At 40.4% G+C, this 27,470-nt stretch overlaps 1 protein-coding gene across 1 annotated transcript in view; it reads left to right on the forward strand.

The window, feature by feature from the left end:
- The first annotated feature begins 2,286 nt into the window (after positions 1-2,286).
- The window catches only part of mocs3 (molybdenum cofactor synthesis 3), a 46,686-nt gene continuing 21,502 nt past the window's right edge, over positions 2,287-27,470 (forward strand). The window contains exons 1-11 of the mRNA XM_080200693.1: positions 2,287-2,483; positions 3,946-4,081; positions 6,122-6,214; positions 7,282-7,402; positions 11,806-11,879; positions 11,956-12,074; positions 13,964-14,072; positions 20,207-20,269; positions 22,403-22,566; positions 25,128-25,175; positions 25,402-25,498. Coding sequence (XP_080056819.1) covers positions 2,391-2,483; positions 3,946-4,081; positions 6,122-6,214; positions 7,282-7,402; positions 11,806-11,879; positions 11,956-12,074; positions 13,964-14,072; positions 20,207-20,269; positions 22,403-22,566; positions 25,128-25,175; positions 25,402-25,498 — 1,117 coding nt within the window. The 5' untranslated portion in view covers positions 2,287-2,390. The remainder of the gene's footprint in view (positions 2,484-3,945; positions 4,082-6,121; positions 6,215-7,281; positions 7,403-11,805; positions 11,880-11,955; positions 12,075-13,963; positions 14,073-20,206; positions 20,270-22,402; positions 22,567-25,127; positions 25,176-25,401; positions 25,499-27,470) is intronic.

Genomic DNA, 27,470 nt, shown 5'->3' on the forward strand with positions numbered 1-27,470 from the left:
CCCACGCAGACATGAGGAGAATGTGCAAACTCCACACAGACAGTGACCCAAGCTGGGAATCAAACCCAGGTCCCTGGAGCTGTGAAGCAGCAGTGCTAACCACTGTGCTACCATGCCACCCACATTTAATTCTGTGAATGTTTGGAATTCTCTAGCACCAGAGGATTATGGATGCTCTGTTGTTTATCATAGTCAAGGCTAAAATAGATAGACTTTTGGATTCTTGGAAATCAAGAGAAGGTAGAGTTGAGATCAAAGATTAGCCATGATTTTATTAAATAGTGGGGCATCTCGAGGGACAACATGGCCAACACTGATCCTACTTCTTATGTTCTTAAAATCAGATTTTCAGGAAATAAGAATCAGGAGGCAAAAATGGAATACACTAGTGGCTCACATAATTTTAAAAGGAAACAATTAATCAACAAAGTGCAGCAAACTTGACACTAACTGCATTTATAAAAGGGTGGTCAGAAAGGGAAATAACCTGATCTTGATGTTTTGACATAGAAGTCACACCCAAAACATTAATTCTTCTTTATTCTCCACAGATGCTGCCTAACAGCATTTTCCATTTTTGCCTTTTTAACTGGGTGTGATCAATATTGTTATATTTTCTGTAATCAATTTAACTTGTGCAATGCAAACTGGAGGAACAGCATTTCATTTCCCAATTAGGCACTTTACTGCCTTTTGGACTCAACACTGAGTTCAATAACTTCATACTATGAACTTCATCCTCCATCTTATCTTTTTCCAATGTGAAAATGTTTTTTGTTCCAATGCAAACCACTGCCCCTTTACCCCTTCATTTGTTCTGAAGTTTTGCTTTCACAGACAGTGATCTTTGTTCTGCTGTGACAAAATTCTGCTATCTTACCTTTAGGCCATTATCAGTACCTTTAGGCCATTATCAGTACCTTTAGTCCTTAATGCTGCCATTATTTATACCTGTGCCCCAAACATCTTTCTTCAAATTCTCATAGTTTACACCTACTCCTGACCTACTTTGTGCCACCCCCGTCCAACATCCCTAAACAGTATAAAATCCATCAGATTTCTCCCCCTGTTCAGTTCTGTAGAAGAGTCATACAGACCTGAATACTTTAAAAATAAATAGGCACTTATCTGAGACAGAGATGAGGTGAATTTCTTTCTCTCAGAGGGTCATGAGTTTCTCTGGAATTCTTCTTCAAAAGGCAGGAGAAGCAAAGTCTTTGAATATGTTTAAGGTATGGATGCACAGTGGTTAGCACTGCTGTCTCACAGTGCCAGGGACCCAGGTTTCATTCCCAGCTTGGGTCACCAATGGTGCAGAGTCTCCATGCTCTCCCTGTGTCAGCGTGGGTTTCCTGTGAGTGTTCCAGTTTCCTCCCACAGTCTAAAAAATGTGCTGGTTAGATGCACAGGCCATGCTAAACTCTCCCTCAGTGTACCTGAAAAGGTGCTGCAGTGTGGTGACTGGAGGATTTTCACAGTAACTTAATTGCAGTGTTAATGTAAGCCTACTTGTGACACCGATAAATAAACTTTAAACTTTTAAATAGATCCTTTATTAACAAGGGAGTGAATTGGTATGAGGCGGAAATGTGGGGTTGAGGTTAGAATCAGATCAACTATTATCTTATTGCATAGTGGAACAGGCTCGAGGAGCTGAGTGGCCAAATTAGTACTGTACCTAATCCGTACGTTCACATGTTTGAAACCTGAACATTTTATCTCACCATGGAAGCTGCCAGACCTGCTAAGGTTTTCCAGCATTTTCTGAGACAAAGAGGGTTAATGTTTTGAATCCAATATGATTTGTTTGGAACATTGAATTCATTACCCAGTTGGAAGATGCTTGTTTCTCTTGATCCTATAAATTTTTTTTGGAAGATGCTTTACTGTCAAACAGCCTTTCCCCCTTGTTTTAATATTTCTTTCCCCGGGAAAGAGAAATGTTCAAAGAAAATGGAAAAAAAATGTTCCTATCATATTTCTCCATGGTTGCCCATAACAGTGTCCTGAAAATGTCTTCAATTCCGGGAGAGTTGGCAATCCTACGTGTCAATCATTGTACCAAAGGGGAGGGGTGGCCATGTCGGTAAGGGAAACGCAACGCGGTGGGCGGTCATCTTTGTAAGGGACTCATAGCGCAGTAGATGGCCACATTAGTAAGGGAGTCGCAGCGGGGCGAGCGGCCATCTTGATAAGGGAATCAGCTGTTTGCATGCGGGTCATTTTGACAGATTTGTCGGCGACCCGACGGCCATCTTTGTAAAGGAACCAGTTCCGCCGCGATCGGCCATATTAGGAATCGGCAGCCTGTTTCTGGTCGTACCGTTTGGGTCAGAGTCGGAGAGGCACGCGGAGCAGCGCGACTTAGAGAGTGTTTCTCTCCGCCGATCATGGAGACGGAGGTGGAGAGGCTGAGGGATGAACTGATTAAGAAGGAGCAGGAGGTGGAGAGGCTGAGGGCAGCAGTCGCTCACTTGCAGCAGGTACATAGTGTCCGCTCCCTCAGAGCAACTGACTGTCTTCACTTCACCTTCAACCTCAGTGACCTTTTTCTTAGGGGAGATCAAATGCAACAAAAGATTTCAATAATTACAGGCAATAAGTACCACCCCCACTGATCTCCCCATCTCTCTGAAAAAGTTGTTGAAGTTGGGTCAATTGAGAATTTGAGAACTGAAGTTAAATAGATATTTCAGGCGTGGGTTAAGGTTATGCAGCAAGGCGAATTGATGGAATTAACATACAGATCAGTTATGCTCAAATCTAACGCTGGAATGATCTTATGGATCTGATGACTCCTGTGTCAATCGTCCTACCACTGTATGTTTTGGTGATGTCTGACTGTGGATCACCACAAACTTAATATATTTCGCAAAATCTAAGCCACCCTGTTCTGCTTGAAAGACCTGTCTCTCCCTTCCTTTTCAGGTTTATTCCTTGGAATGAATTCAGCCTGTTTTGCCCACAGTTGCATTTAAAGCTAGACATTCTTACCACTAGCAAGGTTGTCCATCTCCAACTTCAACATTGCCCGTTCTCAATCATACTGCTAATAAATGCATTGTTGCCACCTACAGAATTCATCTTATTTGGCCTTCTGAGGTTTGCCCAATGGAACTTATCCTCACCTTGACTACTTGCATCCTATTCCACACTTAAGCCCCAACCTCCTGTTTAGTGTTATCTAGTCATGGATGTAAGTATGTGTTACTGCTTAATTATTATTTGCTAAAATGGCGTGCAACATGGATGAAACTGCCAAACTTCAGTTCTGTATAAACAATGGCAACATTTCATGGACGTGGGGCTGTCAGTGTGGTCAATTCAAAATTGGATTAACTGAACCAGGCCAGCAAACGAAAGCAGGCCATAACTACCAATTCCCCAGATTTAGAGACATTAAAACATTCACTTTGGCCATTTTAATTTAGAGTAAAATAATCTACAATTATTTCCTCAGGTGGATGTAGCTGTTACTAGGGGGCACAACTATAAGGTTCATGGTGGGACATATAGGAGGGATGTCCGAGGTAGATTCTTTACTCAGAATGTGGTTGGGATGTGGAATGCACTGCCTGCTGTGATAGTGGAGTCGGACCCTTTAGGAACTTTCAAGCAGTAATGGGTAGGCACATGGAACACACCAGAATGATAGGGAGTGGGATAGCTTGATCTTGGGATCAGACATAGCTCGGCGCAACACCGAGGGATGAAGGGGATGTACTGTGCTGTACTGTTCTATGTTCTATGTCCTAATTCATATGAAAGGCTCAATGTACTAGGTTGGACCACATATTTTTAAATAATAAACTGCAAGTGGTACTCAGCAGGCTGGGCAACATCTATAGGGAGAGAAAAAGAGTCAGCATTTCAGATCAATTACTTTTCTTCAAAACATATTTTTCTTGTTCTCTCGGTTTAGTAAATGTTCATTTTTTTTTTCAGAATTCTCCTTCTGAAAATACGCTTGTGTTAGTTAAGCAGCTAACCAAAGTGCCTCCATTGGAAGAGAAAGTTCTCTCAAAAGAAGAAATCATGAGGTACAGCAGACAGCTTATTATTCCAGAATTTGGAGTCAAAGGTATGGATGGAAGCACTAGAATGACTGTAAATTATAGTTTCATCTATAATTCATTAAGGCCATCAGACCTAATGGTCATAGTAGCAGACTAACAACCCCAGAGATCATGAGTTAATCCCACTGTGGAAAGTTGTGAAATTCAACTCTATTAATCTGTCAATTTGTGGGCTAGCAAGTGAAATTGGAATTTAGTTTGTGGAGCTTTTTGATGTTCAAAGCTATTTGAAACAACTCTGGTGTAGCACATTGGTGATCCCCACTTAGCTATCTGAATCAACATTGTATATGATGGCATTGGTGGCATCCATGGCCATATTTAATTGATTCCCTTACTATTAAAAGCAAACTTGTTTTCTCTGTTGACTGTTGTATTGTAAGAAGTAAATTGTTCATCTCTGAAAAACACATTTCAAATTAACTTTTTAATAATAGACTGTGTGGCAGTGTACTGCCGAAAACCTTTTAGTGAGGACAGAGTTCTGTCGAATTTGTCAGGTTGAAGGACTTTGATCTGCTTTCATGCCTGCTTAAACTACTGATTTCAGAAAGGAATAGGGCATTTGATTTTCTGCAAGCGAGGGGTAGGGCTCTCGTTGGTGCCTTGGCCAGGGTATGTGATTCATGAGCAAAATAGCATTGCTGTTCTTACTCATTGTGTTTTTGATTAAAAATAGAATTGAGGTGCAGCTGCAGAAACCTCCCTTGAAGATGACAAACCTGGGAATTTAGATTAACCAGTGCGTATAATAGTCCTGTTTTTCTAAAGGATGGTGTGCTTGGCCACATTTCTGATGTGAGAGAAGTTGAACTAATGCCCTTTGCCAATGTTTTCCAAAGAAGAAATTCCTGGATTCTCTTTATTGATGTTGTAACACTGTACTTCCGAGTTTCATATATTTAAAATTCATTTATGGGATGTTGGCATCCCTGGCTAAGTCAGCATTTATTGTCCATCACTAATTGCCCTTGAGAAAACGATGGTGAGCTGCCTTCTTGAACTGCTGCAGTCCATGTAGTGTGAGTACACCCATTGTACTGTTAGAGGAGTTCCAGGATTTTAACTCAGCGATGGGGAAGGAACACTGATATCTTTCCAGTCAGGATGGTGAATGGTTTGGAGGGGAATGTCCAAAAGCTGGGTGTTCCCAGGTATCTGCGGCCCTTGTTCTTCTTCCAAGATGGTAGTAGTCATGAGTGGTAAATGCTATCCAAGGATCTTCGATGAGTTCTTGTAGTGCATCTTGTAGATGGTACATTTTGCTGCAATTGTATGTTGTTGGAGGAAGGAGTGAGTGCTTCTCGATAGTGTGTCAATCATGCAAGTTGCTTTGTCCTAATGTTTTCTACATGTGAAAGAACATGTTCCTTAGTGTCCAAAGGTGTGTTAAGTTAGGTGGATTAACCATGGTAAAATGTGCTGGACTATGGAGATTGGGTGAAGGGGATGGCTTGGGTGGCATGAAGCGAAGTGGTGCAGACTTGATGGGCCGAATGGCCTCTTTCTGCACTACAGGGATTCCTTCTTTGTTCTTCCCAATGACCATGGCCTAAATTCAGACTCTGAAGTTGTTTTGTTGTTAAGATGATGGTGAATCTGTGCCCTCATTATAAAATAGCTGATATTCTGTGATTTTTGGCATTGTGGGGCAGGGAAGTCATGATCCCATCAACATTGAAATACCAGTTATAGCACCATTTACAGTTATAATAAGTATTTCAGCTTAATTTGCAGACTGTATAATTGAAATTAATAGTGGAGAAATTGCGCTATATCACATAGGAATTTCACACAACTATCTGTTCAATCTTAATTTGGTGTTTATTTTCTTTTTCATTCAATCACCTATCTATTCTTGAATGTTGACATGATTTTGTTTAAATCACCAATCCTCCTCTCAAACCCTGTTGTATAAAGAACCAGTGGAAACTTCAGTCTCATGTGATATTGAATTTAATACACAAATTGTTTGGCTTAGTTGTAGTTCACTGCTTAAAATGTTCAAACTTTAACTTAAAATTAAAATGCCTTAATGTTTCTAGGTCAGTTGAATCTATCCAAGAAAGCTGTTCTGATTGTTGGATGTGGAGGACTAGGTTGCCCTGCAGCACAGTACTTGGCTGCCGCAGGTGTTGGTAAGATTATGTCCTGGCTTTTGAATTTTGACTTTTCTTTCTCTAAAATCTTTTATTAAGGAGGCTTGTGAGAGACTTGACCTGAGGCTATTATTGGTCAATAAAATAAAATTTGGGTGACTGTGAACCAGTATTGCTTGTGTAAGTTGTACTGTTACTTGGAAGATAGAAAGTTTGTTCTCTGATCATTGAGAAATGATGCATGGTGTTCCCCAAGGATCTGTATTGCCTCCTCATCTTTTCACCACAAATATTACTTGTTTAAAAAATAAGGGGTTGTATATCCAAATTTGCAGATAACACTAAGTTTGGAGGCACAATGAATTATGTGGATGCAGAGAGCAAGATGCAAAGGGACATAGGCAAATATAAGTGGGCAAACTATAATAGATGGAATTCAATGTTGAAAGAGTGATGTTAATCTAAGAAAGGCAAAATGGTATATTTTCCCAATGGTGAGATGCTAGGAGCTATGGTGGAGTGAAGGGATTCAGGTGTCCACGTAAGCCAATTGCTAAAATTGCATCGTCATAACACGTAATCAGAATGCTAGTAAATTTATCTCAAGGGGGCTAGAATTTAAAAGTGAGAATTTGATGACATTATTAACATCTGGGAATGGACTGCATGTCCATTTCTGACAGAACCCTTGCTTGTGCACTGGCCCAAGTGTAAGTTAATATTTTATAACCCCTATATTTTCCAGAGCTGCTGCAAGAGAAGCAGTTCTTTGGTATGCCGAAACTCCTGGTCCCATTTGTATTGCGTGGCAAATCTCTCAGCATCTATAACAATGGAGAAACGGATGCTTTTTTTTTAAGAAATACCAGCAAATCTGTACACGTACCAGTGGCAACAGTTCTCTCTGGACCTTGAAATATTCTATAGAGGCCAGTGATATGAACATTTTATCACTTGCCTTGTGTTTGGAGTGACTTTTTTGAGTACCTTTTGTAAATTGAATCTCCTACATATCAAATTTTTTCAGCAACATATTTAATTAAAACTTGGGGGAGGCAAGTAAAGCTTTTGCATGGATATGTTGTAATGTGCGAATGTCAATTTAGGTCGATTGGGACTTCTTGATTATGATGATGTGGAGGTTAGTAACCTACAAAGACAGGTTCTCCATGCAGAAGATAAATTGGGCACATCAAAAGCATTGTCTGCAGCGACCATGATAAATCGGTACGTACATATTTGTTTATGTTTCTGTTTCTTTTTCATTTTGGAGTGCTCAACAAACTTATTTTCTTCTCCGGTATAGCACCACGTAAACAAGCCAGCAACTTCCAAAATTGACATATTTTGACAATGTTTTGAATTTAAGAATGTTCCTCTAACATTTGTTACTTATCATTTTACTCCCTTTACTGAATTTTCTTTGGGTGTTGTTTCCTTTCTGGTAAATGGATTCCATGGGTTTAGGTCAACTTCCACCAGCTCTTCAAAGTGAATGTTGCCGTGCCATTTAAATGTTGCAGCTTTCTCCTTGCCGCTGTGCCAGATATCCACACTCATCATTGAATAGTGATCAAGTGAATTGATCAAGTGGATTGAATATAAAAGTAGGGAGGTCTTGCTGCGGCTGTATAGGGCATTGGTGAGGCCGCAGCTGGAGTACTGTATGCAGTTTTGGGCGCCGTACTTACGCAAGGATATTTTGGCCTTGGAGGGAGTGCAGAGGAGGTTTACTAGGCTGATACCGGAGTTGAGGGGGTTGAGCTATGAGGAGAGGCTGAATAAACTAGGCTTGTACTCGTTAGAGTTTAGAAGAATGAGGGGAGATCTCATTGAGATGTATAAGATGATGAATGGGATGGATAGGATAGAGGTGGAGAGACTCTTCCCGCTCAGAAAGGATAGTAGGACTAGGGGGCACAGCCTCAAGATAAAGGGGGGACGGTTTAGAACGGAGTTGAGGAGGAACTTCTTCACTCAAAGGGTGGTGAATCTCTGGAATTCTCTGCCCGTTGAGGTGGTGGAGGCTGCCTCGCTGAATATTTTTAAGACGCGGGTTGATGGGTTTTTGATAAGAGAGGGGATTAAGAGTTATGGGGAGAGGGCGGGAAAGTGGAACTGAGCCACAACAGACCAGCCATGATCTTATTGAATGGCGGGGCAGGCTCGAAGGGCTAGATGGCCTACTCCTGCTCCTGTTTCTTATGTTCTTATAAGTGTGGCCATTTTCTTCCCTTCTTTAAGCCTGAGGCATTAGGAAGAATTGCAGTAGCCGACTGAAATCGGTTAAATCATCACAAATTGTGAATGGATGAGAAGAAATAGTTATGCAATAAATATTTGTTGACTAAGGAAAGAAAGGCAAAACTTGTTCTTATGTGGCACTTTTTACGTCCTTGGGACTTAGAAATATTTTGCAGCCAACAAGTTACTTTCCTGAAGTGTAGTCACTTTATGTAGCCAAATGTAGCAGTCAGTTTATTCAATGTTAAAGTAGTAATTCCATCATTGACACTTAAATGGGTATATGTGGCCGCTCAGATGGATGTAAGAGATCACATGACACTATTCAAATAAGTTCTCCCTGGTGTCCTGGCCAATGTTTGTCCCTTGATAAACATAATGAAAAATACTTTACCTTAGTTATTATCTCATTGCTGTTTGTAGGAACTTGCTGTATGGAAATTGGCCTCTACAATTCCTGCATTCTAACAGTGGGAACACTTCAGAAGTTGTCAAGTTTTTTGGCACAGTCTTAAGTAAATGTGTGTTTTCTTTTGTGACACTCATTTGTTAAGATTACTTTAATAATTTGGTAGGTGGCAAAGAGATTTAGCGTTCAATGACTTAGATGAGAGGATGGAATGCAACAAATCTAAATTTGTCCACGTTACAAAGTTGGGTGGGAAAGTAAGTGATGAGGAGAGGCTATAAAAGGATATCAATAAATTAAGTGATTAGGGGAGATTGTGGCAGTTGGAGTATAATGCGGGGAAAAGTAATAAAATTTGTATTTATATTACACCTTTCACAACCACTGGATGTAGCGAAGTGCTTTACAGCCAGTGAAGTGCAAGTGTAATCACTGATATAATGTTGGGAACTGGCAGCCAACTCTTGTGCACAGCAAGCTCCCACAAACAGAAATGTGATAATGACCACACTGAAGTCCCTGCCTTGATTACCATGCTCAAGTCCTGAAGGAGGATTTTGACCACAACTTTGTGTCTCATAGGAGAGAGTACTACCAACCTAGCCATGGCTGACCAAGTGTGAAGTTATCTACTTTTGGAAGAAAATAGAAAGTTGGATTGTTTATTAAAGGATGAGAGACCAAGAAATATCGGTATTCAGGGGGACCCAAATGCCCTTGTATAAACCACAAAGTTAACATGCAGACACAGCAAACAATTAGCAAAGCAAGTGATTGCTAGCCTTTATTACAGTTGGTTTGGAGTATGTGAAGAAGTCTTACTGCAGTTGTATAGAGCCATGGAGAGACCACACCTGATAAACTGCATACAGTTTTGGTGTCCTTACCAGAGGAAGGATATACTAATCTGAGATGGAGTGCAGTGAAGATTCAATGGACTAATTCCTGGGTTGAAGGAGAGCTAGAGTAGAGTGCACATATATTCCCTTAAATTTAGAAGAATGAGAGGCAATCTCATTAAAACATATATTCTCTAGTGGCTTGATGCTGGGAATATATTTTCCCTGGCTAGAAATTCTAGAACAAGCTGATCAGAACCTTAAATTAAAGAGTTGGATGTTTAAAACTGAGATGAAGTGAAATTTCTTCTGAGGGCTGTGAAACTTGAGAATTCTCTACACCAGAGGGCTGTGGGTGCTAAGTGATTAAAGGTATTCAGGATGGAGATTGATTGATTGATAGTGTTTTGGATACGAAGGAAATTAAGGGATATGGGGCGGTGCGGGAAGGTGGCATTGAGGTAGATTGACCATGATCATGGTCAGATGCTGGGGCAGATTCAGGACTAGAAGGCCTACTCCTGCTTCTATTTCTGATGTACTTAAGTAGCTCTTGGTTAAATGTTTAGTGATCCTAATAGTTATATTGATTATTCTAGGAAATCCACAAATATGTATGGCCTATGAACGTTATAGTAATATTTTTAAGAGTGTACACTTAAAATTCATGATCTTGGATTAACATGTGCAACAAAGGCATTCTGTTAAAATTTAATAAGATAAACTACAGGATGTACAATATTCTTAAAATGTTCCTTTTTTCAGGACATTCTGTTCCCACAGCATCTTGAACTTTGCTTTAAAAGCTGCATAATTGTTGCAAACTGTGTTCTAGATGTTTGTTTAGACAGGACTGTGAGGAAAGAGCAGGGAAGTGGGATTAGTTCAATAGCTCTACCCAAAGTCAATACAGGCATGATGTACCTTTCTCTGTGCTGTATTATTCTAGTTCCCTCATTGATAAATAGTTTCTCTCCTAATTAGATTGGTGCATAAACTAAAAATACAATCTTAATCTCTCGATGAACACCCATGGAATAGTGATGCGCCTATCAATATCCTTGGGGAAACAAAACATAATTTCAAGATGATAGTAAATTGCAAATGGTTAATATTAAAATCTTAGCACACCTAACTTAGCACTCAGCAATTTCAGCATGTAATTGTCCAGAGGTTTAATAACAATTAATATATAATTGTGCCTAAAATTAATGCAGAAATCTGTTCCAAACATCTTTTTGTGTGTATAGTTTCCACATCAGGATGCCGTAATCAAATACAAAATTAGTTTTTTCAGATTGATTGCTGATTTAGAACGGCATTTTCTCCTTAAAGTGATGACTTGTGGTTAGGGCTGCAACATCATGAGGACGGCACGGTGGCATAGTGGTTAGGACTGCTGCCTCACAGCGCCAGGGACCCAAGTTCGATTTCTGGCTTGGTCATTATCTTTGCAGAGTCTGCATGTTTTCCCCTGGGTGTTTTCCTCCAGGTGCTCTGGTTTCCTCCTACAGTCTGAAAGACATGCTGGTTAGATGCATTGGCCATGGTAAATTCTCTCTCAGCGTACCTGAACAGGCACCGAAGTGTGGTGACTAGGAGATTTTCATAGTAGCTTCATTGCAGAGTTAATGTAAGCTTACTTGTGACACCAATAAATTAACTTCAACTTAAAACTTTAGTTCCCTTTTGGTACTGTTAATTTGTGTAAGTCTTTCTGGTGAGTGATTTTTTTCTCAAGTTCTCCAGATTGATGCAGGGAATATTGTTGTCATTGATGAACAGAAATTTACCAACCTTTAACGTATTACTTATTGAAATAAAATGGCATTGAGGACTATTGAAGTTATAGGACGATACTTTATTTTTACCTTGTTTGGTGGTTCAGAATTTGTTGCTAAAAAGGGAGACACTTCGACGAAGCTTTTCATCTTCCACACATCAGGACAAACATAAGAATGCCAATTTTAAACTATGACAACAATTAATACTACAATAAAAGGGTGCTGATTAGTTGGTATTTACATTATTACATTATTGCTACATGCCTGCACAAATGTTAATTTAGAAAGGTATGAGACGAACAAATTAGTTTTTAACCTATTCTGAATTAATTTTGAACTATTTCTGGTCTGCAGGTTAAATTCAAATGTTGAGTGCATACCATACCACTTTCAGTTGAATTACAAGAATGCAAAGCAGCTTATTCAACAATATCCTTTTTGTGTTTTTTTTTGCAATAATGTTTTGTTTTTGATTCTTTATATTTTTCTTAACTCATTTCTTCAAATATGACATTGTAGTAGATTGCTCTGACAATGTCCCCACACGATTTCTTGTCAATGATGCCTGCGTTCTGAGTGGGAAGCCACTGGTATCAGCTAGTGCTCTAAGAATGGAGGGACAGGTAAAGAAGTAATAACTAAGTATCATTTTAAACGTTAATTATGTCGCAGTTGTTTTCATTGAAAGTATATGATTGATGTTGATTGAATTGTGAGAAAACAGAAAATTCCTCAAATTATGTCCCCTTGAGTGACTATTTCAAGTTCTGATTATTATAAAGTCTGGCACAAATAACCAAGATGATGGATACTAGGGTTGTACTATAAGAAAGAAATTTTATTGAGTGATAGGCGAGTTGATTAACAACCTGCTTCTAGCAATGTGAATGCCTCTTCTTTGACCAACAAGTCCTCGAGTAAGACTTGAACCTGGGTACCACTCAAGTTCTGAATATTTTTGCTTTGTAACTGTCAACTGAATTCCTGTTTCTAAATTTGTGCTTGGGATGTGTGATACTTGCAGGACTTTATTTGACTTTATTTCACCTCTTGTTTCTGTGAGAGGGGATCATAAGTTACCTTCTTGATACAATTGTTATTAGAACTAAATAGTTTGTTAGACTAATTAAGAAAGCATTAAAAATATGTTAAAACTTGAACAGGTGTTGGAGGAAGATGGCGTGATCAACCATGTGAAAGGCTGCAGACAGGGCAAGGAGAGATACTTTACCTTTGTTACTGTCAAATGCATACTATTTGTGACTTTGTTTAGGTCCATTTGGTGGTGGGACGGAGCAGAAGCTGATGAGGCATGGAGTTTCAGAAAAGGTGGCATAGATTTGGGAGACAACAATGTGTTGAGGGATTTGGGTGAGGAAAGGAAGGTTGGAGATGGGTCAGAATTTGTAAGGTTGGAAGTGAGGGATTGGCTTTTTGAGGAGAGTTGTTAATAATATCAGCTAGGTTAAAGCCCAACAGGTTTATTTGGAATCATGAACTTTTGGAACGCTGCTCCTTCATCAATTGATTGGGAGCAATGCTGGGAGCAGGAGGTGGGTATTCAAGTTGTCCACTGCTTCATGATCCTTACATTTAGCTGCATTTAGGATTACAAATAGATTTGATTGTGTTACTGGTTAGTAGTAACACGTCAACTAATCAAGATAAAATCAGCGTCATTCAACATGAAGCCAAGTTGTGTTCTTGAAATACTTTCCAACTGAGTTGTTGTCTAATAAATAGCCTTTCTTTTGAAATTTATTTTTGCAGTGATGAATGCAGGTTTGTGGAATTAAAATACATTGTGTGAAGTGAAATGATGAATTTTTTTCACGAAGTTTGGCTGGAAAGGCTGGGAGGTGATTGAGACTAGTTTCTGCTTTTCAGCTTTTAGTCCAAGCCCCTCAGGAACATGCAGTGTGTTCAGTGAAATTTAATCCCACTATTACTGACTATGTTAGCTGAAGAGAGCTGTATGTTAATTTTATAGCTGTATGGCTTTATTTTGCAAAATTTAATAGATTTTATTATGGGTTACATGATTGTATAAGGAGAAGTTTCTTCACGCCCATGGTTATGAATCTTAGGAATTTCTAGTGAGTTGTGTATGCTCAATCATTGAATGTATTTAAGGCTGAGATAGTCTGATCTTTAGTCACTTGGAATATATGGGAAGTGAGTGGGAAAATGGAGTTGAGGTAGAAGATCAGCCATGATTCCGTTGAATGATGGAGTGAATTAGAGGCGCTGTGTGGTCCACTCTTGCTCCTTTCTCATTTCTTAATGTGGAATAACTGGAAGATGTTGGTTTCTACTTTTTAAAAGAGAAACAAAGAGAAAGGATTATCGAATAGTCTAATTCAGGACATCATGAAAAGAGTAGGAAAAAGGTTGAGGCGAATTATTGCATGGTTGGGAAAGGATTGGTCATATGATTAAAGTATTCATTACAATTTTTATTTTTGCCATTATGTGAAAGTTTTCAAATGTAACATTTTTTGTTTTTTTTCAGCTCACAGTGTATAATTACAGTGGTGGCCCATGTTACCGATGTCTCTATCCAAAACCACCTCCAGCTGAGACTGTAACCAACTGTTCAGACGGAGGAGTCTTGGGAGTAGGTGAGTCTTGTATTGACAAAATTGATCTTAATTACATGTTATGTACTCAGGATGAGAAAATTCTATTTGACCCATTGGCGCTCACCCTATTTTATAATAAATTTACCCGCATGACGCCAACCTTTTTTGTCCCCTTTGAGAGGCAAAATAAAACAGAACTTTGTCAGCAATTAAGGAAATCTCTGTGAAAATTTATTTTCTGACCCTTCAAAAGCAAGTCTCAGGAAGGGGGATCCTATCATGATTCTATGGGGAGGACAAAGGGGTGAGGGCAGACATGCGGGAAATGGGTCAAAGCTGGTTGAGTGCCCTGTTAACCACAGGTGAGGAATACCTTAGTTAAGAAAGAAAACAGATATGTCAGAAGCACCACTTTCAAAGGTGGCATCAACAAAACAGATGCAATGGAGGCTGAGAAACTGGGAGAATGGGATGGAGTCTTTACAGTGAGCTTTACAGTGAGTCTTACAGTGATGTGAGGAGCTGTTGTCAAGGTAGCTGTGGGAGTCAATGAGTTTTTAATGAATACTGATGGTCAGTCTTTTCACTGGAAATGGAAACAGAGAGGTCAAGGAAAGGAAGTGGTGTCAGAGGTTCACCATGTGAAGGTGAGGGAGGGGTGGAAGTTGGAAGCAAAATTGATAACATTTTTCAAAAGCATAAGGGAAAACAGTTGCGGGAGCAGGTTTGTGTAGGACAGGAACAAGGAGTGTTCTACATAACCCACAGAAAAGCAGGCATAATGGGCCAATGTGGCCAAACCTTTTATTTGCAGGAAATGAGACAAGTTAAAGGAGAAATTATTTTGTGACATAACAAGCTCAGCCAGGCAGAGGACAGTGGCGGTGGATGGGGATTGTTCAGGCCTCTGCTCAAGAAAGAAGTGGAGAGCTGTCAGTCTGCCCTGGTGGGGTTGGAAGTGTAGAAGGATTGGACACCCATAAGGAAGAAGAGGTGCTTAGGGCCAGAGAAGTGTAAATTGTTAATATGATGCAGGGCATCAGATGGATCATGAATGTAAATGGGAACAGGCTGAATAAGGAGAGAGATGCAGTCGAGATAGGATGAAATGAGTTCCATCAGGCAGAAATAGGCTGACACGATAAGTTTATCAGGGCAACCCTGTTTGTAGATTTTGGGAAGGCAATAGAAGCAGGCTGTGTGTGGTTGGGAGACCATGAGGTTGGAAGTTGCAGAGGGAAGATCTCCAGAGGCGATGAGGTCAGCGACAGTCCTGGAAACAATGGCTTGTGTTCTGTGGTGGAGTCATGGTCCGGATGGGAGGTAGGAGGAAGTGTCCCAAGACTTGGTGCTCAGCCTCTGTGAAGTGGTGGTCAGTACGCCAGACAGCAACGGCACCACCCTGTTAACAGGTTTGATCACAAGGTCAGGGTCGGCCCTAAGAGAATGGAATGTAGCAAGCTCAGAGGGAAACAGGTTAGAGTGGGTGAGGGGCAAAGAAATTGAGACGGTATATATATTGTACCAACAATGCTCAACGAGTTCGCAACAAAAACATCAAAAGCAGATGGGAGACCAGAGGGAAAATACTGGAGCCAGGTGAAAGAATCCATTGAATGGGGGTAAGACTCCTGCCCAAAAAAGTGATGGAAGAAGTGTTCAGCATCGTGCAGATGAGGATGTAAGGGGATGAAACTGGGTCTTTTCCTGAATACAGAACATTCGGCATCAGAGAGGGGCAGGTCAGTGGCTATGTTGAATACACGGCAAGGACTGTGTTTAGAAGAGGGAATGGGGTCAGAGGGGCAGCAAGGTATGGATATCAATGCCCATCACAGACCATCCATAAGTTGCTGAAGCCTGTATTCCTTAATACCTGAGAAGAAAAGAAAAAGGCTTCTTGTTAAGGCATCAGATGAGATGAAAGTTAAAATGGAACTGGGAACAAGGACAGCTATGAGACTTGGTGAGTTGGTACTGCTAAATTGTGAGATTGAGTGTGTATATATGGCAGTGCATGGCACTGAGTATGGATCTCAGAATGTGGCAAGAACAGCAATCTGAGGAGCACTGTACAGAAATATCTGTAATCCTGGGCAGATTCAAAACATGAGGGATGAAACTTGAGTTTGAGTTCACGTGGGGAGAATTGGAGACAGTTGCTGAGGAAGGAAATGTGGCTGTGGAAGCGAGTTTTGGTAAACACCTTGTCAAACACCAAGAGGGAAATGGAATGCAACGAAGTAAAAGAGGCAAACAGATGACCATTGGAGAGAAGAGCAGCACTTCTTCTGGAAAGGCATTCCTGGAAGAGAAATAGCAGTGATGAAACACTAAAATGAGGAAAATACTGCGGATGCTGGAATCTGAAACAAGAACAGATGATGCAGGAAAAGCTAAGCAGATCTGCTAGCACCTAAAAGGAGAGAAACAGAGTTAACACTTTGAGTGCTTTAACTTTTAGTCAGAACTGAAGGACAGGGGAGTGAGGGGATGATCTGGCTTTTACAAATCCCTGCTGGCTCTCTTTAATTAAGTCTAACCTCTACAAGTGCTTGTGTTGTGATTCTGGATCAAGCCTCTCCAAATTTTCTGAGGTCAGCTAAGAGTTGCATTTCTTCGCCACTAACTGCAAAATCTGGGCCCTTAGATCTGTTGAGGTGAGAGGTTTTGACATTGGCTTTTGAATGAAATTTAGAATATATTTTGCTTACACATGAGAGGTAAATCATGAACAAAAATCCTAAAATGTTATTCTTGGATTGGAGCAGTGAATGTTCTATTACTCTAAGATGGAAATATTTTCCTTAAGTTTTCAACCACCGAAACCATAGAGGGTTCGTCCTTGGCATCTCAGGGCATACACAACATCCATGGCAGTAACAGTCTTGCATTTGGCGTGTTTGGTATAGTCCTGAATGATGTTCTCCAAGAAAACCTTCAGGACTCTACGGGTTTCTTCATAGATGAGGCCAGAAATGAGCTTAACGCCCCCACGCCAAGTGAGCCGACGGATAGCAGGCTTAGTTATTCCCTGACTATTATCGCGGAGAACTTTCTGGTGCCGTTTACCAACGCCCTTCCCAAGACCTTTCCCACCTTTACCTCTACCAAACATCCCACCTTCACAGCGAGTTCAATATGGAAACATACATGAAATTTGATCTGGAATTGAGAAATACATCTTTGATCCTGTGAACTGCACTCCTAGATGGCCTTTATAAGTAATTATAACAGTCTAAGAACAAGTTTTTTTTTTGTATATTTATTAGTGTCATAAGTAGGCTTACATTAACACTGCAATGAAGTTACTGTGAAAATCCCCTAGTCGCCACACTCCAACGCCTGTTCAGGCACACTGAGGGAGAATTTAGCGTGGCCAATGCACCTAACCAGCACGTCTTTTGGATTGTGGGAGGAAACTGGAGCACCCGGAGGAAACCCATGCAGACTCCACAGAAATAATCATGTAAGCCATGAATCAAACCTGGATCCCTGGCACTATGAGGCAGCAGTGATAACCATTATGCCACTGTGCTGCCCTATGCCCAAGCTGTAGTTTAATGGAAGGAAAATAACCTGATTGATGTTTGCACTGTAAAATCACTTATTTACCTTTTCACTGACAATTTTTTTTTTAAGTGCTATTGTTTATCAAGACCCAGGGGTCTTGTCCAAATAAAGCATTATTTTACAGTCTTTTGAGAATTAATTTGAAGAATCTTTTGTTGGCATTGATATAAAGTAAGTTTCCAGTTGCAGTGTTAATAGAACAACTTGTTCTTTTGTGAGCTGTTTCTTAACTTGTGAGATGGCAATTTGTTGATTGCCTAGCGTGCCTTGGAGTTGTTATGTTTACTGCACTTTGCTTTATGCTCTTCAAATCTACTATGTATTATACTTGCCTGATCTGGTTATGGTAGAACCATAGAATCCCTATGGTGCAGAAGGAGGTCATTTGGCCCATCTAGTCTGCACCAATTCTCTGAAAGAGAGTGACTGAGGAGTGATGTCATGCTGTTGAGAATGACAGACTACTGCTCTGTAGTCATGGAGACCAGGTGCCATAGCCACACGGAGGAACCAGAAGACATTGAAGCCCCCGGGTTGTAGGGGGCATAGTCAGGCAGTGCCAGTAGAGCAATATCAGCCTGACAGTGCCCACCTGGTATCTTGGCAGTGTGTGGTTGAGCACCACATGTGTGGTGGAGCAGAGCCAAGGTGGGGTGGGGCCTGTACAGGGATGTAGCAATGACAGGGGCTATGCACAATGATGGGTGCTTATTGCAATGAGGAGAAGCTCTACAAGTGAGGTGGTTGGCAGTGCGTGAGCTCTGCAGGGTAGGGGGTGTGGAGGAGGGGGTGACAATACTGTGATGATAGGGGGGGTGTTCGGAGGGGATCTCTGAGTTCAGTAGAAGATCAGGGTGGCCTGTGCAATGGCGCCGGTATCACTGAATGAATTGTGATGTTAGACAAGCATAACGTAACAGAAATAGGCCATTGGCCCTTTGAATCTGCTCCAACATTCATTATGACCATGGCTGATTATCGAACTCAATACCTAATTCATCTTTCCTCCATATCTTTTGATCCCCTTCACCTCAAGAGCTGTATCTAACTCCTCTTGAAAACATAGTTTCCAACCAGAGAGTCTAACAAACTGCTCTTCAAAGGCACTGCCATTATCAAATCCCCTACCATCATCATTCTGGTGGATCGCCATTGACTAGAAACCTAACTGAACCGGCCATAGATATTGTGGTTACAACAACAGGTCAGAAGCTGATCACTGTGATGAGGACTCATTTCCTGATTCTCCTAACCCTCACCCACAAGGTATAAAGTCAGTGGTGTGATGAATTTGCCTGAATAACTGCAGCTTCAATAACACTTGAAACTTGACACCATCCAGGATAAAACAAAGAACAAAGAACAACACAGCATGGGAAACAGGCCATTCGGCCCAACAAGCCCACGCTGCCATTTTAACATAATGAGTCCCCCCTCCACCCATGACCCTTGTCTATGCTTATGGAATTCCACATTGAGGGACGACTAATTTAGGGACAATTTGTTACAGCAATCAGCCTAAAAGCACATCTTTGGGGTGTGGGAGGAAACCGGAGCACCCGGAGAAAACCCACGCAAGCACGGGGAGAATGCGCAAACTCCCGCAGACACTGGCCCAAATCCATGTATCTGCACAGCAAACAGTGATAGTCACTGAGCTGTCGTGTTGCCCACCATCTGGTCCAGTTTAAGCATACATTAATGACGTGAAGTACTAGGCTGCTCTCGAAACAACCAAGAGCAGCCCTCATACGACCCATCGCATGTATGCCCCTTGTTGGACAACAAGGTGGACCGAAGCACCTGTGGATTAAAAGAGAAAAACATCAATACCATGTACATCCTTATACAAACATTTAAGGGAATCCCCAGAAGCTCAAAAGTAAAACAAGTGAGCCAGAAAATATGTTGGAAGGTCCATAGGAATCAGTTAATTCCCAGGGACATCCCAAGGCTCCTGAACCTTATTTAAAACAGTCTCCTTTATCCCTCCAACTCCATCCTGCTCATCTAAGTAACTCTTAAACAACTCCAGCGTGCCTGCCTCCACCACCTTGCTTGGCAGAGCATTCCATACCCCCACTACCCTCTTGTGAGAAAAACCTCCCTCTAACATCCGAATTATACCTCGCCCCCCTCACCCGAAACCCGTGGCCCCAATGCAATGCTTGATGGCAACCCCATACACCACCACCATAAACATTCTCTTCCTCCATCACTGGTACAACTTGGCTGAACTATGTATGATCTAATGATCTACAAAATGAGTTGCAGCAACTCACCAAGGCATCTTTAACAATAACTCTAAATCACGCAACCTCTACCACCCAGAGGAGCAAGGGCAGGAGATGCATCAGAACTTTATCACCTTCAAGTTTTCTTTCAAGTCTGCACCATCCTGACTAGGAAGTACATTGTTGTTCTTTCACCATTGCTGAATCAAAACTGTGGGAGTAACTTTGCCACAGCAGCAGTTCAAGCAGGCAGCTCATCACTAACTTCTCAAGGGCAACAAGAGTTGAGAAGTAAATGCTGACCTTATCAGCATCCCATTAATTAATAAAAATGTGTAAATCTAATTATGTTTTTCTGTGTTGTAGTGCCTGGAATTCTGGGATGTATTCAGGCCCTGGAAGTGCTGAAGATTGCATCAGGAATAGGATGTATCTTTTTATTTTCTTACCAATCTAGTTTGAGGAACGTAAACCAGATGTTAGTTCCTCAGCTGCAAATGCAGCATTTGAGATGACTAAAATGCACAAATGAAACACTGTGGTGCATTGGGTAAACTGCTAGGGTAAGCAGCTACTAAGCTGAAAGTGCTAGTTGTAATCATCACAGACTGCAAATTGTAATTGAATTTCAGCAGATTCTGAAAGTGTGTAACGGTTTGGATTGTAATACACAGTAATAAGAGGCTTATTCAGGGCAATACTGCCATCATGTGGCTGTTGTCAGCTTTTGATTATAACATCCTAGTAGCTTCTCGTGTTAAAATTGTTGGACAACTTGAAAACTTAAGTGAGGGATTAAAATTTTTCACTTAGTTTGCCTTCCTATTTTCCCCCCAACTTTTCCCAAACTTCCGGTCTGATGTGTAAAAATACATCAAAAGATTGATCTGGTCACAGCTGTGCCTTAGGGTGTTTAAATATGTAAGGTAATGAATATGTGCCAAAGTAAAATACTGAAATGCTGGAAATCTGAAAGAAAAGCAGAAAATAATTTGAAAAACTTAGCTGGTCAACAGCATCTATGGAGAGAAAGAGTTTGAGTTTCAAATTGATTACCTTTCACTTTTGACTTCTGATTTTCAGTAAGGTTGTTGCCAATTCCCTTCTATTTTATTCCCACTTTACATATGGGAGCCATAGGATGACAGGAAAGTAAAATGCTTTTACTTACAGCAACTTTTTTACAACTTTTCCCCACTTCAGAAGGTAAGGATTCCTTGATGTTGTACACTGGCACACTTGTTGCAGTTAGCTGGATAGCTGGTTTGTGATGCAGAACGATGCCAACAATGCGGGTTCAATTCCCGTACCAGCTGAGGTTATTCATGAAGGCTTTTCTTCTAAATCTTGTCTCTTGCTTGAGGTGTGGTGATCCTCAGGTTAAATCACCACCAGCTTATGTTCATCTGGGACTATGGCGACTTTACCATTTGTTACAGCCCACTGAGAGATTCTGGCTGTGTCATGCACTGGCCTAAAAGGAACCAAAAACAAAAATGTTCACTGTCATAGCCACAGGTCACCAGGTCGTTTTACTTTTAACGCAGTTGTCTATTGTTCACGTGTGAATCCTTTTTAAATAGATAAATTGATAGATCAGATTATGTGAGATAAAGTGAAGCACGGTAAGGTATAAAAGCGACTCAAATACTACTTCTCATGTTTGATTTTAATCACAATAAATGAAAATATTTGTTGCAGCATCGGAATACATTGAAGATGTAATGCAAGGAGCTTGGAATTTCCTGGGAAGTTGTAGGCTGATACTCTTTAAAATTTCCAATGATATTTACTTAATCAAGTATTAACATCAAGGAGTGAAAAGTAGGTGCCCCACCCTCTTTTTGATTCAACTGTTCAGATCTGCTGTGATAAAATTGACTTGTTATATTTCTCCCCTACTTTCTGCTGGGTTCAAACTATTCTCTGACCATGAGGTCAAACTGTAACTGTGAGCAGAATTTCTATTCAATAACGAAAGGAAATTGGCTAATTCAATGCTTCACCCAATCCTTATTCACCTTGTATTACCTAAAAGTAAACGTAAATTTTGTTTATTTGTGTCACAAGTAATCTTACATTAACACTGTAGTGAAAATCCCCTAGTTGCCACATGCCGGCACCTGTTCAGGTACACTGAAGGAGAAATTGGCATGGCCAATTCATCTAACCTGCACATCTTTGGATTGTGGGAGGAAACTGAAGCACCCAGAGGAAACCCATGATGACACAGGGAGAATGTGCAGGCTCCACACACAGACCCAAACCAGGAATTGAACCTGGGCCCCTGACGCTGTGACGCAGCAGTGCTAACCACTGTGCCACCATGCCGTACCTGATAATCAAAGCTAAGAGAAATTATTTTCTAGTAGATAAAATTGATTTCAGGCAACCCGTATGCATTGCTAAATCGAATAGTTTTCTTGTTTAAGTAGCTATGGGATGCATTTTGTCAGCTACCAGCTGTTTGCACAGCTGGAGTCTTTCTCTGGGAATAATTAACCTGTTTACAGTGACAGAAGTATGTTTTCCCAGCATGATCCTTAACGATAACCTCTTCAGCATCTTACAGCCAACAGATGTTAATATTTGATGCTCTGGAAGCTCGATTTCGCACCATTCGCCTTCGACCCAAGCAGCCAACATGTGCAGTGTGTGGTGAGAATCCAACAGTGAAAGATTTGATTGACTACGAGAAATTCTGTGGCTCAGCAGCAACAGACCAGGTCAGAATCTTGTGCTGTCAGAAGATTGAAAGCTTTAAAAGTGGTTCAGATGTGAAATGGCTTTGTTGTTTTTGAGTGTTGCTTAAAATCAGAAAATATGGGTTGCTGTAATTACCATTTTATTTCTCAATGATATAAATGAATTTTTGACTTCATTTCATTGTTTGAATCTGCTGCAGCATTTGTGGATGATTGCCATTATTTGTTTTTTTCCTTTCCTGATATCTTTAATCCATTGCCTCCATTTAGTTTGCAGCTCTGTTATGCCCTCCTTTGGATGCTCCAGCACTTAGCATAATGTTTTGGTGAACATTGAAAGAAGGTAAACCATTCTCAGGTCCCTGGAACTGCTGTTCTGTAACTGTCTGGGTGCGTGGAAGGGTAGAAATGAGGCCTGGGCAGGTGTCATTTATTTGTTTTGGTGAGAATAAGTATGGTAAAGCCAAGTTCTATTTGTGTAGGTCATGTGCTTAATGCACTGCTTTGGTGAAACACACGGTGACTAAAACACAAGTAGGCCACTCTGCTTCAAGAGTCTGTTCTACCATCTATTATTATATCCTAACAGATCTGTGTTTCAAATCAGTTTACTTCTCACATCAATTGATTCATATGGGGATATGGTGGCGCAATGGTATTTTCATAAGACTAATAATTCAGAGACCCAGGGTAATGCTCTGGGGAGCCGGATTTGAAATTTGAATTCAATAAAAATAAAACCTGGAATGAAAATTCTAATGATGACCATGAAACCATTATTGATTGTTGTGAAAACCCTTCAGGTTCACTAATGTCCTTTAGGGAAGGAAATCTGCCAGCCTTACCAGGTCTAGCCTACATATGACACCAGATCCGCAACATCTCCAGATCTTAAATACCTTCTAAACAGCCCCAGCAAGCCACTCAGTTCATGGGCAATTAGGGATGGGAAATAAATACTGACCCAGCCAGTGGTGCCCACATCCTACTGATGAATTTTTTTTTAAATTCCAATGATGTTATGTAATTAGACTTACTTATGACTGGTTGGTTTACAAGCCTATGGCAAAGTCTGGATAATATTTAGAAGTGAATGAAGAGCTGTTTAAAGATGGGTTGCAGCAGGAAATAGGTTAGGGCCTAGATTAAGGGAATAATTTTGGGCTAGAGAAGTTTGCTGAATGAAGTATCTTAAGTATCAGTGCTGGGACCCTTATTGTTTCCAACGTACATGAACAGCCTGGACTCAGAAAAGCAGTGTCAGTTAGTCAAATTTTCAGATACAACTTAATTAGTATGGATCAGTCTAGTGTAATGAATCAAGGGCATACTTAGAGAATGGTGAGTCGGTGGGATGTTGGGAGAAACTTGAACATTATTTCAAGTTAGATCACAGAGGCAGAATAAGGGGGCACAGATGCAAAGTGGTGAGAAAGCTCAGGTCAATGTCATGAGACAATTGTGTACATATCTTTAAAATTAGATGCTTAGAGTGATCCTCCTGGCAAGACAATGTGATGGAATCCACAGGAAATATTCAAAACTTCTGTAAATGCAAAATTCGCCTTAAAATCTTTGTGTCATTCCAGCCTTCCCTGGAATGTAAACTTTATCAATGCTAGCTAGAAGCAGTGCAGGGCACATTCATTTGGCCTTGCCTTGATAAAATATCATGATATTTTATCCCACTGAATAAGGACCTTCAGTCTCATTCATTACTGCTTTGGATTTCAATATCCAGCAGATAGCAATGGTGAACAAGGCTAATGAAGCAGTCAGCAGTGTAATTCATATTTCCATGTCTCTAGAGAGCTCTGGGTTGACCTGTGATTCCTCTTGTTTTACATAGTCATGGCTAGTACAGAGATTTCAAGAAACTAAAGGCAGTTAATATATTTTTTTAAAGAAATAAAAATTAAGTATGCTTGAAACCAAAGCAATACAATTGACCCAGAATAGGAAACATGTCAGCAATCTGGCACCCAGCTGTCAAATATCAATTTTCGGGTCTTCCTGCCTCCAAAATTCTGCACAGAGTTTCTCAGTGAAGTTTTTTCAATTGATCGGTTGAAGAGCCTTGCTGGTTTTGTTTTGTCTTGCTCATAGACACTTCGGTTGTGCTGGTCCTTGTTGGATCAAATGCTGGGTGAAAGCAAGTCTCTGCTCAAAAACCTGTGGAAATCTTGTGGGTAGTTGTCAGCAATGTAAATAGCGAGCACTGTCTCTATGGTGCAGACTGAAAATTGCTTTTGTAACCTATATTTAAGGATGATTGCTTTGGGTATGTTTTTTCTAAGTTGCCAAGATATACTATATTGGGTTCTTTTCATAATCTTGTAACAATGGGCAGTAATTTATGGCAAGCTCTTTGATCAGAGATGACAGGCACATCCTTGTATAATTTTAGTTGTGTCTCTTAAGTGGAAGAGGTTGTTGCAGTGAAGAGGTCTGTCCCATGATTATGTTTTATACTGTTTGAAGCTACAGTTAAATGCTATCAATTTGTATATGTGAAGCCCTATCAAGCTGTTGATTATTCTGACTTCTGACCTTTTCCATTTCCTGTGCTTTTCCAATTCTAGTGTAGAACACTTCATTTGTTAACCAGAGAACAAAGAGTGACTGTACAGGTAAGATTGCTGATTTTAGTTTCCATACCAGGGATATATTTCCTACTTTGTTTTACATGCATTTATCAGTATTCTTGAAATCTTATTGATAGCTTACATTTCATGTGCCTAAAAATGAAACAGATCTGTATTCCTGTACAGGGGAAAATTTTCATGTTGCAACTTATTTTAAGCTGCTCACAAAAACCAGTGACTACTGCTAAATTTTTCTTCCCCATCACTTCAGGAATATAAACAACTATTAGATCAAGGTGTTCCTCATGTCCTGGTAGATGTCCGTCCACAGGTGGAAGTTGATATTTGCCAGCTACCTCATTCTATTTGTATCCTTTGTCAATTTTTTGTTTTGTTTTGATCATCATTTATGCATTGGGTAAGCTCAATGATGGAATAAAATGAGCATGATACCTAAAAGGAATGAAGAAAGCAAATAGCTTTCCAACTTGTTTCATGTTTGCATAACATTTCAAAACATGCCCTCAAGTAGCACCCTTCTTTTCCTTAGACTTTTTTTATACCGATATTTAAAAGTGCAACCAGTTTATAACATTGCTATAGACTAGTTCTAAGTTTTTTTCCATGTTCTGTTTAATCATGATTTGTTTTTCCTTGGATGTAATTTACATCTAATCATGTTAGTTTTTTTTATTGAAGCTACTATATTATAATCAACACAGATATGCAAAATCTGCTTTTGATGGCTTGCAGAGATTGTGGGGGTTATGGTGTAGGGGTTATGGGGTCCTGTTTTCCTCCATGGCAGTCTCTTGAGACTGTAATCTTGTTTGGTGCAAGAGATCAACAGTGTTAATTTAATAATTAATCTTCCTGCTGTAATCACCACTTCCTTCTCAAGGCAATTAATGCTGCTTTGCCAGTGATGTTCACATCCCAGCAATGCATTTTAAAAACCCATTAGATCCATTTTATAAAAAGTATTAATTTGATAGTAAAGAAAAAATAATACATTTGAATATAAAACTAAAAAGTTAAAATTAACATACAAGCAAAATATTGCAGATACTGAAAATCTGAAATAAAAATAGAAAATGCTGGATAAACTCAGCAAACCTGACAGTGTAGAGGGAAACAGAGTTAATGTTTTGAGTCTAAATGATCCTTCTCAGAACTGAAGAAAGGTAGGAATGTAAAGAATTATGTTCACATGTCCATTCTAGGCCTTTTGCAATGTTCCAGCGCTGCCCAACCTAAACTGGAAGAACAACACCTCATCTTCCTAATTGAGATCTTCCAATTAGGAATGTTACAGCTTTCTGGAATCAACACTTGAGTTCAACAACATTAGATTTTATACCTTTTTATACCTCCCCTTTTTGCAGCTTGTTATTAGTTTCTTTCAGGGGCCCAACACAACCCCACCCCTCCCCCACATGGCCACCTGTCCCTTGGTGTTCAGTTGCTCCCATTCTGCTATCTTACAGTTTACTGCTATCAGCAATCTCATTCCTTTATTGGCACATTAACACTTCCTTTTATCTCATGTCTGTGACAAGTTTGTCGATATCTCCTTTGCCCTGACTTATCCCTGTTCCTCTATTCTACTTCATCTCCTCCGCCCCCATCTGACTATATAATTCATTACATTTCTACCTTCAGTTTTATAAGTAAGATTATTTAGACTCAAAACATTGGGCGGAATTCTTCCAAAAAAGCGACTAAGTGTCATAACAGTGAGTAAACAAAAGTGATCCATGCCGGGGTCTCAGCACATTCTGTACCGCAATCGTCTCACACTCAGTTATTTTATTGGAGAGCTGCAAGTTTTATAATGGTACTGGGGCGGGGGTTGGGGGGCGTTGGGGAGGTGCTCACGTAGTTTCTGGCTAATGGTTCACGCCATTAGAAAGGCACCAGGACAATTGCAAACTATTTGGCGCTGGGTGTGAAGCTGGTCTTTAAACCTGCGCACCATTTTCCAGGATCAGTGCGATCCACGCCAGACGCGATGAAGTCGGAGAAACATCCCCGTTAACTATTTCTCTCTACAGGTGCTGCCAGACCTTCTGTGTTTATCCAGCATTTTCTGTTTTTGTGTAACTTAAAACTAATGCTGTAAAATATGTGAATTTGCAGTGCTTTTATTTGCAATGTATGCAGCATGGTCGCACAGTGGTTAACGTTGCTGACTCTCAATTCCAAGGACCCCAGGTTCAATTCCCGGCTCAGGTCACTGTCTGTGTGGTATCTGCACTTTCTCCTTGTGTTTTCGTGGGTTTTTTCTGAGTGCTCCAGCTTACTTTCACGCTTTGAAAGACATGCTGGTTAGGTGCATTG

The sequence above is a fragment of the Carcharhinus amblyrhynchos genome, chromosome 12 (genome assembly GCF_965287045.1).
Source record: "Carcharhinus amblyrhynchos chromosome 12, sCarAmb.v2.hapA, whole genome shotgun sequence".
NCBI lineage: Eukaryota > Metazoa > Chordata > Chondrichthyes > Carcharhiniformes > Carcharhinidae > Carcharhinus > Carcharhinus amblyrhynchos.